General features: G+C 44.2%; 2 protein-coding genes across 2 annotated transcripts; both read right to left on the bottom strand.

Annotated features, from left to right (window-relative positions):
- Positions 1–1,443: 1,443 nt before the first annotated feature.
- LOC119457020 (keratin-associated protein 6-2-like) lies at positions 1,444–3,514 on the bottom strand. Its single transcript, XM_049669180.1, has 2 exons — positions 3,472–3,514; positions 1,444–1,824 (listed from the first exon to the last, which is right to left on the bottom strand). Exons 1-2 carry the CDS (start codon positions 3,481–3,483, stop codon positions 1,444–1,446), a joined length of 393 nt encoding a protein of 130 aa, XP_049525137.1. The 5' UTR covers positions 3,484–3,514.
- A 3,799-nt stretch (positions 3,515–7,313) lies between these two features.
- Positions 7,314–9,419, bottom strand: LOC125946443 (uncharacterized). Its single transcript, XM_049669763.1, has 2 exons — positions 9,333–9,419; positions 7,314–7,674 (listed from the first exon to the last, which is right to left on the bottom strand). The coding sequence occupies exons 1-2, from the start codon at positions 9,342–9,344 to the stop codon at positions 7,402–7,404; spliced, it is 285 nt and encodes a 94-aa protein (XP_049525720.1). The 5' UTR covers positions 9,345–9,419; the 3' UTR covers positions 7,314–7,401.
- Between the last annotated feature and the right edge of the window lie 5,874 nt (positions 9,420–15,293).

Below are 15,293 nucleotides of genomic sequence, written 5' to 3'. Positions count from 1 at the left end.
ATAAATACACAGTGAAATTAGCACAATCAGGAATATTGTTCCAGTTGTTAAATAATTTCGTTTTCCAAGACACCGCAGAAACATGCATATAAGGCTTTCAGCGCACCTAGTTGCATTAATACATTTGCTGTAAAATTGCAACAACTACCGCCTACCATGTAAAACAACGTCTACCGTGTAGAAGCATCTGCCCCGACAAGATGTCGGAGTAAAGTCAACTTTCGGGATCACGGAAGCTTCGCAAAGAGTGACGTCACTGCCTCTCCTCAGTTTTTCCCGTTCTCCATGGTATAAGGTCTAGTGAAAAGGAGGGCACAGGAGACGAGTCATGGTGTAAACGGAAAAAAAATCTCGGGACACGCAGATACCATGAAAGCAGACGCCGCGGTGCTTAATTGCGCAGCGGCATCATACAAAGTTCTCCCGTTAAAGTTTAAAGCATGGCTCATTCAGTAATGCACTTATTTGCTTCTTCCAATCGTTTCATTCACATCCCATGACGCTGTCGGGATTCTCGCGCCTCCTTGTGCCAAATTGCAAAGCTTCTGTGCATATGTCTGTGTAGCAAGCCGAAAGAGGGCAGCAGAAGTACGCATGCAGCTCTGCTCCAACTCCGCGCGCGCAATATCAAGGGTCATCATACGGTATGGGTGAAGTAGCGCACTGAACAAGACAAAGCAGACAGAGCAGAGAGAACACAATGGTATCAAGGGTGTTGCGAATGGGAAGACTCCAAGAATGAAGCCAAGTAGGAGGCAGCATTACGTCCCGCAACCAGCCCTCGCAAGCTAATCGTCCATGAAGCTATCCCCTCTGCATTTTCTCTATAAAAATTCCGCTTAACACATAACCCAGAGCTCAGCGAACTCGGCTTTACGCACTTGGTTCCCGGTGGCTTTAATCGATGTAATCTTGTCTGGGTGGTTTGGGCTGCGCAAATTTTCTCCCTAATAATGCTGTATACGTGATGAGCTCATCTTCGTTGCAACGTGCGAGCGCGTCAGCCGCACGGTGATATCCCCCGTGTCTTCTTGGAAGAGCCCGTGCTGAGATGGCTGATTCGGTGGTCGGAGGCACTATAACCTACCGCGACGTGATCACGGTCTGGGTCGACTTTTTAAGGATTCGATAGTGTTGTGTCACGCTTCCTCCGAGTCCTAGTTATTTCCATATTTCTATGGTGAAAGCCTGCGGATACTCGTATTCAGAGTTAACAGCACTAAACCGAAAACAAAGCAAATGAGAATGATGCGAAGGTCACAAAGAACAAGAACTCAATGTGTCCGTCATGTCAAGCGATCTGTATAGTAAAAGTGCTCTCATCAAAACACCAAGCATTTCAGCAGTTATGTGGTTTATTATATACAAGCATAAGGCGACCAAAATTGATCCAGGGTTTATTTTCACTGGCTAGCAGTGCTATTCGCGGGTGCGACGTTACTGCTAGTAGGAGTCGTAGCCACCGCCGTACGAAGGCGCATAGTGACTTCCATGCGAGGAGCTCCCATAGCTCCCATAGCCAGGTGTTTCATATGGGCTGTGCCCCATGCTCATCTGTGAACTGTGCTCGCATTGATGCCCGGAGCCGCTCTCGTGGCCCCCACCGTAGCCCCCACCGTAGCCGCCACCGTAGCCGCCACCGTAGCCGCCACCATAGCCGCTGCCGCCATGGCTACCATATTGTCCGCTGCCGCCATAACTACCGTACTGTCCGCTTCCGTATCCGCCACCATAACCGCTACCGTAGCTTCCACCGTAAGAGGAACCCATGGGAGCACAGATTGCTGCGGCAGTCAGAGCGGACGCCACCACGAGTACCAGGGCCTGCGACACACAACATTTTAAATTTCAACATACTTGATGCTCAGTACTTCTTACATTCGTATACGGAAAAGAAGGCTGCATATGTAAATTCAAGAAGCTACAACGATGGCACCGTTCAGATATAGTCTAGCTGAGTGACCAGGTTAACAGAACCTAAAGAATTTGACACATACTGCGGCCTGCCGGGTGGAGGCGTCGTTAAGTGCAATCACATTTTACGGCCAAGCTATCTGCTTTGGAGTTCATGTGACAATATGGCATTAAATATAGAGCAATCTAAGAGCCACTCGTGGAAAAAAGACGATATAACAGTACGCAGGGGCACCATAATGACTCATCAAGTGAGGCTTCTCGCTGCTTGCATGGTTTAAGTTTGAAGTGTATTTAGTATCGTATCAACATCGTGTCAAGGATGTAGCTTGTAGCGATGACACATTATAGAAACGTTGTGAAACCGTTCTCGACCTAATTGCGCAGCTAAGCTGTGGCAACGTGTGTCTGTGTTACACTTATCTACTGACGCTGATTTTCTTAAAGTTAAGTTGTACCAAAACAACCGCTCTTGCCTTTCATTCGCAGACAACCACGCTACACAAGTAAGCTTAATAAAGTTTCGTAACAGGAATTTTACTGCAATTTAACGGGAACCATTTGAATAAAGACACGACCATGTTGACCGCTTTAAAGACATGCGTGCAATGCGATCACAGCTAATAATTATAGGGCACATGATATAAAAAAAAACTCTCTTCTCTCTTACTTTTTCGGATAGTCTGCAGAGGAAACGTTCTCGCCCCATCGTGTAAGTGCTAGCTGTTAAATGTCACGCTGTGCCGCCTCTTGTTGCTTCGAGTATGGAGCCAGCTATGGAAGCTCGCTGGCACGTGAAAACGGTTGAAGTTTATCCTGAGTCCGCTCAGTGTATTTTTTTCCAGTATTGTTCTTCAGATCACGTTTTATTCCCTGGATTGCTACAAAAAAATATAAGAATCTGATTGTAGGTCTTCAATATATTCCGCAGCAAACGGCCAAATAAATGCTAAACTTTTCAAATAAGGAGAGCTTCAGGTCGAAGGTGCTAGAGCACATTTAATTCTGTCAGGTTCAGTGCCAAAGCAAGCACGCTTCACCATATCTCGGAATGTACCTTAGGCCACTTTGTACAGTTACCGTTTGTTGTCCCATTGTATTTTTGCGTCCTACAAAGTCAGAACTGTCTTTTTGACAGTTATATTGGCCCCTCACAGCCCTGACCTCAGAAACAAGTTCTGGGATTCCAGGAGCCTAAGCAACAAATCCACTACCCGACCACATCAAAGGCATGCCAAAATATTCCTACATAGCTAAGACTGGTTCATGTTTTTAAAGATATTTCACACAGAGCACTGCGATTGTGAAAAACATCAGGATTTCACAAATGCGTTCGTACTTATCACTGTCTGCCTACCATCCAATGCCGCAACTGCTACCACGTAATTTTTGCTCGTGAAAGCCGCTCCCTAAGGTTCCTGCAATTAAGGCACGTGCTGGTAAATTATTCTATCGCATGATGCCTTACCTATTCACGACTGTGATTCTTAATTTGAGCGTGAAAACAATGTGCAAACGAGTATACGTGCGATACAGCTCAGAAGCTTTAAAACTTACATATTTTTTCATGTTGGGCAGAGGAATAGACGAAGGCAGAGAGTTCACACCGTTCTGGTTGCGTTGCCTGGAAGGCAATATTCGTGGGTATCGCTTATATACCTACTAGGATTATCTGGCTGGCAGAAATAATTACGCAGCAAAACAAGTTTCATTATTCCCTCCATGTTTATGGCGTCTACGCCGAGCACATTCCTTCACGAACGTTCGACGTTGCGTTCCTAGCGCACTTTGAACCTAGTGCGAACGCATCGCTGGACAGTTTGCGATGTTTGTTCAAGCATACATGTTGTCCAAGCACTTATGTCAGCTGTTCTTTACTGTTTTCAACGGCGTGCTGTTCGTGGCAAGGATTTTTATGCCGGGTATGTAAGCTTACGAGTAACGCCTCTTGTCCTGTACGGAGGCTCTTAGTCAGTTTAACCCCTGCAAGTCTTTTTCTTTTCTTTCACATGCACTCAACGCTCTGTGTACGAGCGATTTTGCTTTCTGCCTCCATAGAAATTCCAGGCGATTGATCCACAACCTTCTGCTCAATAGCAAAACGCCGTAGCCACTGTGCCACTGCGACTTGTAGGTCTTAGGATTATGCCACAAAATACGAATGTACGGGGTGTGTTAAAAAAGAAACCGAACTTTATTGCTGATTGTACAACGTTTTAAGCACTGCCCCCTAAAAGTAGTCCCCTCTACTGGCAATACACTGTTCCCATCGTTTCTTTCATTTTTTGGGAAGCACGCAGGTCTCTTGTCGCATTGTCCTGAATCTCCTCTGTGGTTTGGAAACGACGACCTTTAAACGTGGTTTTAATTTTTCGAAACAGGAATAAGTCTTCTGGGGCTAGGTCTGGAGAATACGGTGGATGGGGCACAACGGGAGTGTGATGGTTTCCAAAATAGCAGCGGACAAGGAGCGACGCGTGAGCCGACGCATTGTCATGATGCAACATTCAAGTCTGGTTTTCGCGCACTTCAGGTCTCTTAATGCGCATAGCATCTCTCAAATGCACTAGAATTCCCTGGCAGACTTCCTTGTTTACCGTCTGACCACGTAGAGTACAAATTTCTGATGGACAGTGCCTTTGCAATCAAAAAAAGCAACCAACATCACCTGATCTTTGACCAACTAATGCGTGTTTTTGCACACCCACTGAGATGACTGCACCTTGAGTTTCAATACCGTAGCCATAAACCCACGTCTCATCGCCTGTTATGATGTTTCTAAGGAAGTTTTCATTGTCACTGGCAGTGGCAATCAGTTCCTGGCCGATTTCAACACGGGTTTCTAATCGTCATTCAACAAACGCGGCACGAATTTTGCACTGACACGACGCATCTTAAGTTTGCCACTAAAATTTGATCGCATGATCCTACGCTGGCGCCCAGTTCGTCAGCAACTTCTCGAACAGTTGAACGATGATTTCCACCAATCACAGCGCGAACTCTGTCAACATGGTCATCATCTATTGATGTAGACGGTCGTACAGGCTTGGGATCGTCACCGACTGACATTATACCGTGTTCAAAATGCTTAAATCACACATAGCACAGCGTGCGACTCATACAGTCGTCCCCGTATGCTTCGCTAAGCATTTGAAATGTCCCTGTGAACGTTTTTCCAAGTTTGTAGTAAAATTTCACACACACACGTCGTTCTTTAAGCTCTTTAATTGTCACTTTGATACTGATCCAACGAACAGCTTGTGCACGTGCTCACTTCAGCGGCTGTAGGTCGCCAACTAATGGTCGGAGCAAATTGCAATAAATGGAAGTTGGTTGTCTAAACCTGGTACTACGTGCGCACAGCAGCCGCAGGGCGCTCCCTCTGCCGGTTGGCACGCTTTTTCCAAAGTTCGGTTTTACTTTGAACACACCTTGTATACTGGTGTCGTAAGCACACGCTCTGAAAGCCTAACGTTTACTAATTTTCAAGCGGGCGTCAAGACTGCACAAAAGGCGAGGTTTGAAATAGGCTTAGCAGCGAATATGAGTGATGTCGCTAAATTTTTGATCATCGCCGTCGTCATGAACTTCATTTAGTCAACGGCCTTTTTAATGTCATCTGCAGTTTGAAGGCTTCTTCCAGAAATTACCAATTATCCTGTGTTGCGTAGTCCAACTCCGCCCTATGCTTGTAAAGCTTCCTAATCACATCACACGTACGATAACATATCCTCCGTCATCCTGGACCATGTATTCCATCCCTTGACATGTCGTTCTGTTACTCTAATGGCCGACCGGTTGTCTGCTGTACAGATTACATGACCTGTTACTCCAGTTCTTTCTCACAATCTCTCTTGTTATCGTTTACTTCTTCTTATCTTTGCTTTGTTCAGTTCAAGGCTGTTATTTCATTTTTATTATATAATTGTTCTAGGTGAAAAGTAGTAGTCGGCGCCGCCCAAAGGCTCAAATATCTATTAAGTATCATGTATTAAAAAATTACAACTGCATATCAGTTGCACTTGCTGGCACTTTAATCCATGAAGCTGTTTTCCTTTATCTGTCACGGCTATGCTTTTTCGTTCCATTCCTCTTTGCATGGTATTTAGCACCGTCTCAAGTTTGTTCGAGATTTGAGATGCATTAGTACTGGTGGAATGCACTGATTGTATACCGTTGTGAAGACAGCTAACACTGATTCTGTACTTGTTAAAAAAAAGAAAAATATCGAGTTTTTCCAGCCAAGACCACGATCTCATTATAAAGCAAGCAGTAGTGGGAGACTCCGGAATAATTTGGACCACCTGAGGTTCTTTAACGTGCACCTAAATCTAAGTACAGGGATGTTTTCACATTTCGCATTCGCCAAAAAGCGGCCGCCGTGGCCGGCATTTGATGTACTTGTTTCTTGAGGCAAATCAGTAAGCTCCTTGCGATGACTTCGAAGCACCTGTCATCCCGCTCCATACATTGTTATTTATCTGGATATTTCCTTGGCGTGATCATTTGGCCTCCGGAAGCTATGTGAGAGTACACTCCTCATGACCACTTAGCCTAGAGAAATGTACTGCTTCATAGCTTCAAGGAGCTGCCTACCAATAACAGTACAACGCTATTACGAATCCACTAACGTCGACAGCGGCGGAGATTGCCGCCATTAGTGAAGCACTTCCTTACGTCTCTCATGAACCGCCTAAAAAATGGACTGTCTTTTAGGATGCTAAACCAGCACTACAGAATATTGACTCTGTGCCTAGACGAGGACCTGTGCCTAGACGAGTGCTTTCGTTTAGTCCCAGACCGCTACGACGACAGAGTATTATGGACAACCTTGAGGAGTTGTCGAGATCGCTTCTCGTTTCGAACGCGTTAAAGCCTAACGAGAGAAATCGCCGAGATGCCAGCGCCATTTATTTGTGAAGTAGTCGGGCCTCTCAGACCGAAAGATTTCAGAGGCTATGGTAGATAGCTTGTACTGATTGTCTTGTCCCATATCCGCCCCCGATCTGCGGCGGATACGGAAAGTACAAATACAACGCGCTCCTGGCTTCCATTGCGCTGGCTCTCGCACTTTCGGGACGCACACACAGAGAGAATCAATTAGGTGCCCTATGTATGCGAAATTGAAAGCGTAATGGAATATCGCCCCGCACGTAAACTACGCTATTACGCGTCTATACTGAGACTCTCTTTCTCCTAAGTTCGTTTGCGGAACGGTAGCGCTATTTCTATTAACCCTGCTATTACGCTAACGTTAAACTAAAGCTGTCTACTTACTGTGTACATTTCTCACCTGCACTTTTTCTGCGTCGCAATGCTATTAGCCCCAAACAATCACGTCGCAGATATGCTGAGCGAAACCTCAAGAAACAACTTCCACACGCGTGACATGGCTGCTTGCAAGTAGAATTTTATTTGCCGTGGTCACTAGTCTATATAATGCACTGGTTAAGCGAAGAAGCACAGGAGATATTCCTGCGTGCCTGCCTAGTATCTGTATGGCACGTACTGGTGGCCACCATGCTTGCCATGTCCATATCCGCCATGTCCGTGTCCATATCCGCCATATCCGCCATTTCCGTGTCCGTGAGGCGTCTTGCCGTAGCCGCCTTGGTGTCCACCATGGCCGTATTCATCAAAGCAACCCGGCTTGTAAACAGGGCGCTGAACCAGCACCACGTGGCTTTTTTTCTTTCCGCCATCATGATGGCCATGGCCGAGCGCCAAGCCGAGAAGGAGAGTGATCACAATCATAGCCACCTGCACGAGAAAATGGTTGAACACTGTAGCCGGTGAGCCCTGTTGCAATGTCTAGTTTATCAGCCCGCAGAAGACTTGACAGTGAGAGCGGACGCAAACTGTAAGTTTACTATACAGTGAAGGCATTTCCTAGTGACCTCCAGCTGCCCTATCCTCCGTCAGCCATGCCTATCGTTTGCTTGTGAATTCCCTAATCATAATTATCATTCCATCTAATCCCCTTCCGGCCGTGGCAGCGTTCCTTTTTCGTTTGTGCTCGTTCTTATATATTGTACGACAACGCTTATACACATTACATCATCTGCGCAACGCTAGTAATTTCTTTTAGCTAGAATGTCAACTGCATGTATTAGATCAGCAATTCACACTGTCACCTTCCTGTCTGAATGTTATGCCTATCATTTCCTGTTTCAATATCGACTGTGTGTTTTATCGCTGATTACCTGCTTCACTGCGTCAAGGCCACGCTGTCATGTGTGCTTTCAAGTGTGCTCGCGGTCCGCCAAATTTCGGCCGGGTATGTTAGTGTTGGCAATATAGTGATTCATCATCATCATCATCATCATCCTATGTTATGTCCACTGCAGGACGAAGGCCTCTCCTTGCGATCTCCAATTACCCCTGTCTTTCTCTAGCGTATTACCAACTGACGCCTGCAAATTAATATAGTGATTATGTCGATTTATTTATGTATATTGCTCAGCTGGCGTTCATAAACTGGGAGGGCTTGTAAAGTACTCTCTAACCCACTTTACTCTTTTGAAGATTTCTTCCTCATCACACAAATCCCCTGCGACCATCGGCCTACCCTTGCTATACTTGGGGACGCTGGCAGCTTATTCATATAACGATCAAAATAAACAAATAAATGAGGTTACGTTTGGGTGAGAAAAGAGAGTGACAGACAGACAAAAAGGCAGTGGACGAATGCAGCTGTCTGATTCATTGTATACGTGTTACACTCGCGTTTGTTCTGCAGCATTTATGACATGGAGCATACACTAGGGCTAGGCTCCAAGGCCTTTTTTTCCAGTGCTTGTAAATTTTTTTTGTAATGCAGCTATAGCAAATAGAGGAAATAAGCTTAGATTACGCTGAAAAATATAATAAAAACTAAAAAAAGGTGATGGCTACCACTGCCTATTAAATGGTAATGGCATTTAAGGTAATCGCTACTTTGAGCCCCTCACATTCCGCTGCAATGAATATAAATCGCTACGTAGGACAATTGACGACTTTTTCAAAAGTGATCTGTCGAATAGCCTGTGAAACTCATGAGTGTCACTTTGTCTTCAGCTAAGCGTAGAAAGTTCGATTTAAAATTCAGCGGCTGGTTCAATACACAGATAGTTACAATGGACTGCCAATAAGAATTCCACACCTTCCCAGGAAGAGACGTGTTTGTCTATAAGCATGAAGCGACTGATTAAGGCCCTTCCTCGAATATAATACGGAAACGCTAGAAATTACTAAAAACTCAAGATTCGGCCTCTGGGACAATTGAATGTGCCGTTGCTGCAATACAAATGTGCAGCTGTTGCAATACAAATGTGCAGTCAGCATAACTAACTTATTTGCCAGGAAAAAGACGGAAATTCGTTTCAATAAAAGCTAACCTCCATACAAATCCAACTCCAACATGCACTCATCTCACTTACCACACGCTTCATTCTTTTCACAGGAAGTCAAGAGCGCACAAAATCTGTTTCACGAAGAATTTGGCGGTAACACAGCAGTACCTGACTATATATACAGCGTCGGGCTGCCCACAAGCAAGCCCATAAACGTACGGTCGTATTTACGCTTTACGTGTGCAACGTCCTACAAATTCCAGGTCGGTGTTTTCCATGTTGCGGTAAATCACGAGGAGTGGTAGCTGTCCAGTCAGTCAGAATTTGTGCAACTTCTAGTTCTCGCATGTGTGAGCTGTCGTGTAGACGTTCATTTGTCTTTGCCTCGCTACACTTCTACGACGGCTTTTTTTTTTTTTTTCTTTCTAAAAACACAGCACTCGGCAGCATCTTTCAACGTACGGGAGGAAGCAAAATAAACAAGAAAAAAACACGACGGGGTATTTTATTTTAAAAATTTGCCTGGTTGGTTGGCACATTGCTTTTATTCCTCTTCCTCTTCCCCCAACAGCAGAGTAGCTGGCTAGAGGAATTTACCTCAGGCCGACCTCTCTGCATTTCGCATCATTAAACTTCTCTCTTTCTCTCTCTCTCATTATGTCATTTATACAAGGGCATGTATTTCATAGAGCACCTTAATACTTCAGTTTTTGCATGAATAATTTTCGCTTTCTTCTGAAGTGAAATTAAAACGTCTATGGCAATTACTGTTTTAGGAGCTGTTTGTCGGCGCCTGAGAAAAGCTTCGCGAACATTGCCTATCGTTATTTTTTGCAATTGTATTTACATTTATTTTATCTTTATTTTGGATTGTGTTACGATATTTCGAAATACTTTTCTGTGCCTAATCTCACTGCTCTAGAGCTTTTTTCTTTATTTTTGCATGAACACTCTAACCAACACAACCTTCAGTCATTGACAACATATTGCATCTCTGGATACTTATTATAAATATTAGGAGAAAAGAAAAAAACAATTCTTAGCGTCCATTCGACTGCTTTGCGTGCTATATGGGAAAGCCGGAACTTCTGGGTTTTCGACCAAGAAACTGCCAAATCGCACTACCAAATGTAGCTCATCGCACGTAATACATTGCCGACTGACAGCATGATATCATTAATTCGCCAGATATTCCTTGTTGTATTTTCTGTTTTTGTACGATATAAGCACACAAAATAGTATTTGGTTAAAGAATCATCACCCATAATTGTGGAAAGATCAGAAGAAACGATTATGAAAGAGTATAGAAGGTCTTGCCTCAGCATATTGGCTGTTACAAAGTGACAACCTAAACTGTAGGTTCTTTAAAGACATTGGTAAAAGATCATTAAGCAGATAATACCTACTTAATAACATTTTGCGATTGCGGGTCGTTCTGTTAAGCTGACTTTTGTGGGTGCTCCGACCGTGCTGAAAAATAGCAAATAAGTAAATGCTCTAAATTATATCCCAAAGGACTGCATATAAAATTATATATGCCAAAGCGTGGTAAAAATATAAAAAGCACTAAAGGTACTTTAGCGGTATACGCCGCTGATGCACTTGTCAAGTTGCGTTACGTGCTGTACAGCACAGTTGTCCGTCGAGGAACAAAGTTTGTCATGTCAACAAAGATCGATTGCCGCAGGGAATCTACCATGTTCAAAACTGCAGCGCAGGCGTCTGCGCAGAAAGTTATACGCGACCTACGTGCTGTTGACGCGCAACTGAACACTATACATAAGCCAACGCGAGGTGCTCTTTGGTCACAGCACCGTCACACCAACGCCATCTTCAGACCAGCTCACGGAGAACGAGAAAGTTGTCATGAAGATCACTGTAAGCGATACTTTCTTCTCTTCCGCCGGTAGAAATTTCCTTGCAGGACTTTGTCTTGTGCTACCTATTTTGTCCTTAATTTCTTGCCCTACTGATGACCTTCATACCTACGTCCATTGTCGTCTATTGGATGACAGCAGGGACACTTTCACCTTCCTGTGCAGCCATCTGTGTCGAGATGGGTGCCTTTACTAATAAGGAGGCAATAAGGAATTCATGAAACGCAGCGTTAATTGTCTTGATAAATAGGCTGGTAACGTGATTTACAATTCTTGATTAAAACGTGTATTCCAAGATACTATATATAACTGCAGGGTAAGTATCTGCCTTGCTGGAATTTAGAGTTTATCTTTTCTGCTTGCTTTATTTCTTTAGTAATTCCAGACATGTCGGTACAATGGAACGCACAAGGCCACTTACAGTATATAACATGAGCCCGGAAATGGAAAATAAGACCTCAGTAATACTTTTTGACACTGCTCTGACCTCTAAACTTAATCAACAGTTGCGAAAAAATCACCAAATAAGTAAAAAACAGATCACTATGTTTTGTCCAACATGTATTGTCCAACAAATTATACTCAAAGCACAGGATTGAAAAAGAAAATGAAAACGCCGTGACAGACAGAATAGAAAAGTACGCCACTATAGATGGAAAACAACCAAAAAAAAAAAAACATGTTGAAAAAATATTTTAATGTCTTTTATGAAATATTTATTTATTATGTCAGATAAATGGCACCTGTTTAGCGTTTTCGGAAATACATAATTTAGTGCTTCGAGCATCCCCCTAACCAGCTCACGTGGTACATTCATGGTCCAGAGTTTTCAACCATCCTTGCATCACGACGGGACATAGCAACCAAATCCAGGAGTCTATTATAACCATCTGCGTGGAATAGGGCCTAGTACACGGACACATAATTAGTTCAATTTCTATATTAACAGAACCTATTGTTATAGATACAAAATTATGTACAGGACCTCACCTGGGAGCCATTTATATTACGGGTGCATTAGTGGAGTAACCATATTGGGAACAGCGCATCGCTATGCTCAGTATTCATGTGTGAATCCAGTTGTCAACCATTTTGCTAAGAAAGCGAAAAGGAAGTCTCTTGTGTGGTTTCATTTGTCTCCTTAAGAAGCAGCATTTCATCTAGTGATGGTTGTAGCGACGCGAATGAACCTCTGGTGCAGCTTCTGCATTCTAATAACAGCGACATCTCACGATTAATAAAGCATCATATGTGTAGCTTAGTGGTTGGCGGCGCGATGAGTCTGATTTTGTTGTTTCGGATTTAGCACTGGTATAGAAATGACATTTTATTTTCATTTTTATTTTCATTTATTTTCTTCTCAAAAGGTGCCTGCATGTCTTGTTTTGTACCATGCATGTGTTCATTTGTCTCACATGTTGGAACAGGTGACTCTACTGTTCTTGGCCTTGGCAGTTGTCCTGGCCTTGGCTGACAAAGCCCCTAAAGGTCACGACGAATACACTGATAGCTACGATGTTGTATATGGCGGCGACAAAGGGCACGGATCCAAGAAAACTCACAGTGGACAATATGGGAGCTACGACAATGTCCGTGCTGGATGCCGACAGGGATACGGGCTTGAGCAAGCTGGCTACGGCCGTGACCGGCAATATGTGAATCTAAGATATGTGCCGAGGCAACATGGAGGATACGTTCGCTACTGAAGTCGTCAAGGGATGGCGTCATGAAAATCCTCAAGGAATTGTCATCGAGATATTTTCAATGACTTGCCCCAATATACACATTGCGCATTAAAGAGTGCTGTACAGGAAATGCCTTAGTCAAATATGTCTGCGGGCACCTTTTTTTTATTATTATTGCGGTAGCAATTATATGGAAACTCCAGGCGTATTTCTGCCGTCGGCGTCGCCGTCCCCGTGGGGTTCTGTATAAATTCCAAGGGCTATAAAATCGTCGCCGCGCGCCCTATGTGGTATGAGCGAGTGAAAGCGTCCGAGGGCGACCCGGCGATCGTGGCTCAATCTTGCGCACACAGGGGAGGAAAGCGGGGATGGAGCGCGCCGTCTTCCCTCGCGCGCAAGGCTCCGGTGGATAGGTAGGTTGTGTGTGTGTGTGTGTGTGTGGGGGGGGGGGGGGGGGGGGGGTTCACTCCGGGCTGATCGGGTGGCCGCGCGCGCCAGCCCGGGCAGCTGTATCTTGAAAGCCATCTACGCCGGGGCCGGAGTCCGCCATGCGCTGCGTTTTTGCGTCTTAGTTTGCGTGGATGCGAGACGCAGCACGAAGGTAAATTTGCTCGCTGCTGCCGCCGTGCTTCCTCACTCCAGCGTTCTGACAGTGAGTTTCCGCTGTCATCGAATGGGATGCGTTCATGATTGCTTGTGTGCGCATGACACAATGCTTGTTAATTTAGTTAGCATGCCGATGTTTACAAGTTTATATGGCCGCTAAATATACTATCCTTACTTCGCATAGCTGTCAACTAGATTGCAATCGCAATCGATGCATTGCCTTTGGGGCGAAACTGCGACTTTTTCTCACTCCCATTATTTTATCCTCACCAACTCGCCTGAAATAAGGGATGTCAAACCTATCCCATTGCCAACCTCTCCAGATCCCGTTAACATTTCTTTCTCTCTGTCTCTCTCACTGTAGTCACGTTTTTATTTTTACAGTGATAGCTCCTAAAGTTACTTCATGCTGGTTTCGTGAGATCTGTGCAGCTGTCACTATCTCACTTACCATCATCCGGTTCCTTTATACAAAATAATTCGCCACAAAGCATTTCTCCCTAACCAGTATTGGATTCTGAATCCGTGGCAGATGAGCTAAAGCGTCATCGTACCATCGTTGTTATTCTTCGTGATGTCATCGTCTTCGACGTCGAACAGTTGTCAGTTCGCATCGCCTTCTCATCGTCGCTTATTATTGTCGTAGTTCCGCGGTCGTCATCGCAGAAGTGTTTCCATAATTGTGGCAGTCGCGTGGCAAGATAGTAAGATAGCAAGAGGCTTCAAAGCCAGACTTCCTGCTGCTGTACTTATCATATATCGCTGTTTTTGGTGCAAAAACAAGTAATCTAGCAAATCTTGTATACTGCAATCCAGATCAGAATAGTAATGAACAAAATAGCATGTGTCGATACAAAAAGTGATCGTAGCAAAGGTCTTGGCAAGGTCTTAGGTCTTAGCAAAGTAAGTGATAACGCATTGTTCGGGCGAAAAAAGAGCACGCTGCATAACTAATTCCATGAATTTACTATGAATCTGCTGTGATCAGATGCAAAAGAATTTTTTGCGGAGTTTGTTTATTAAATCTCTAGAGCTGGTGCATTACATGTACTCTTGTCACATAAATATTGCGTTACCTTTCCTGAAGGCCCCTGCATATTGATTTTGCAAATCTGTAGTAAAACAAGCGGGATAAGCCGAACGTGAATGTTTTGCTTACGTCCGAGAGCATGGAAATTGAAAGTGAACGAAAGCTCTGCTTAGCAGAGCTAGGCAGTGATAAAGTTCTGTCTGTGCTGTTTAAACTCCGCTCTTTTCTTTTTTCTGGAACGCAGTTTAACAAGCGCTAGCTGATACCGAGTAGAAAAATCAGCGATCAATTCAGCCTTTCAGCGTATAGTTGAAACCTGAAACTGGCTTGATCATGCGTCTACATAAATCAACTAGACCGTATTCTATACGCAGACAGCTGCATTTCGTTCACTATAAGCAATGGAGGATAGTCACAGGCAATGCACCATCTGACCGAGAGGCGTTCAATATGTCTCCTTGATATGATCTCTACGAGGACTGACATTCGTGTTTCATGAACTGTAGTCTTTAGACAGCCCGACACAATGTGTACCTGTGAACATCTTTTTTTTTTCTTTTGCATTACAACGGCTATCTCGACATCGCTAGTATATCAGGTTGGCCTTTATCGCCCACTATTTTGAACAACACGTTGCTCGAGAGCTGATGCCTCCTTTCTGTATTTAACCATGTCCTTCAGCCACTATTACTGAAGACCACGTTGACAGCACCGGACTTCATTAAAACATGCAATATGACAAGCATGGAAACTTAGTATCAAGTCTGTGCCATCAGACATAACTCTGAACTATTAATGCAAACCAACTTTATTAATGATTCATTTGCGTTACGATTCGTACGGCGGATCC

The sequence above is a fragment of the Dermacentor silvarum genome, chromosome 6 (assembly GCF_013339745.2).
Source record: "Dermacentor silvarum isolate Dsil-2018 chromosome 6, BIME_Dsil_1.4, whole genome shotgun sequence".
Taxonomy (NCBI): domain Eukaryota; kingdom Metazoa; phylum Arthropoda; class Arachnida; order Ixodida; family Ixodidae; genus Dermacentor; species Dermacentor silvarum.
Note: the sequence above shows the minus strand (reverse complement) of the source record. Positions and strands in the feature narration are given on the sequence as shown.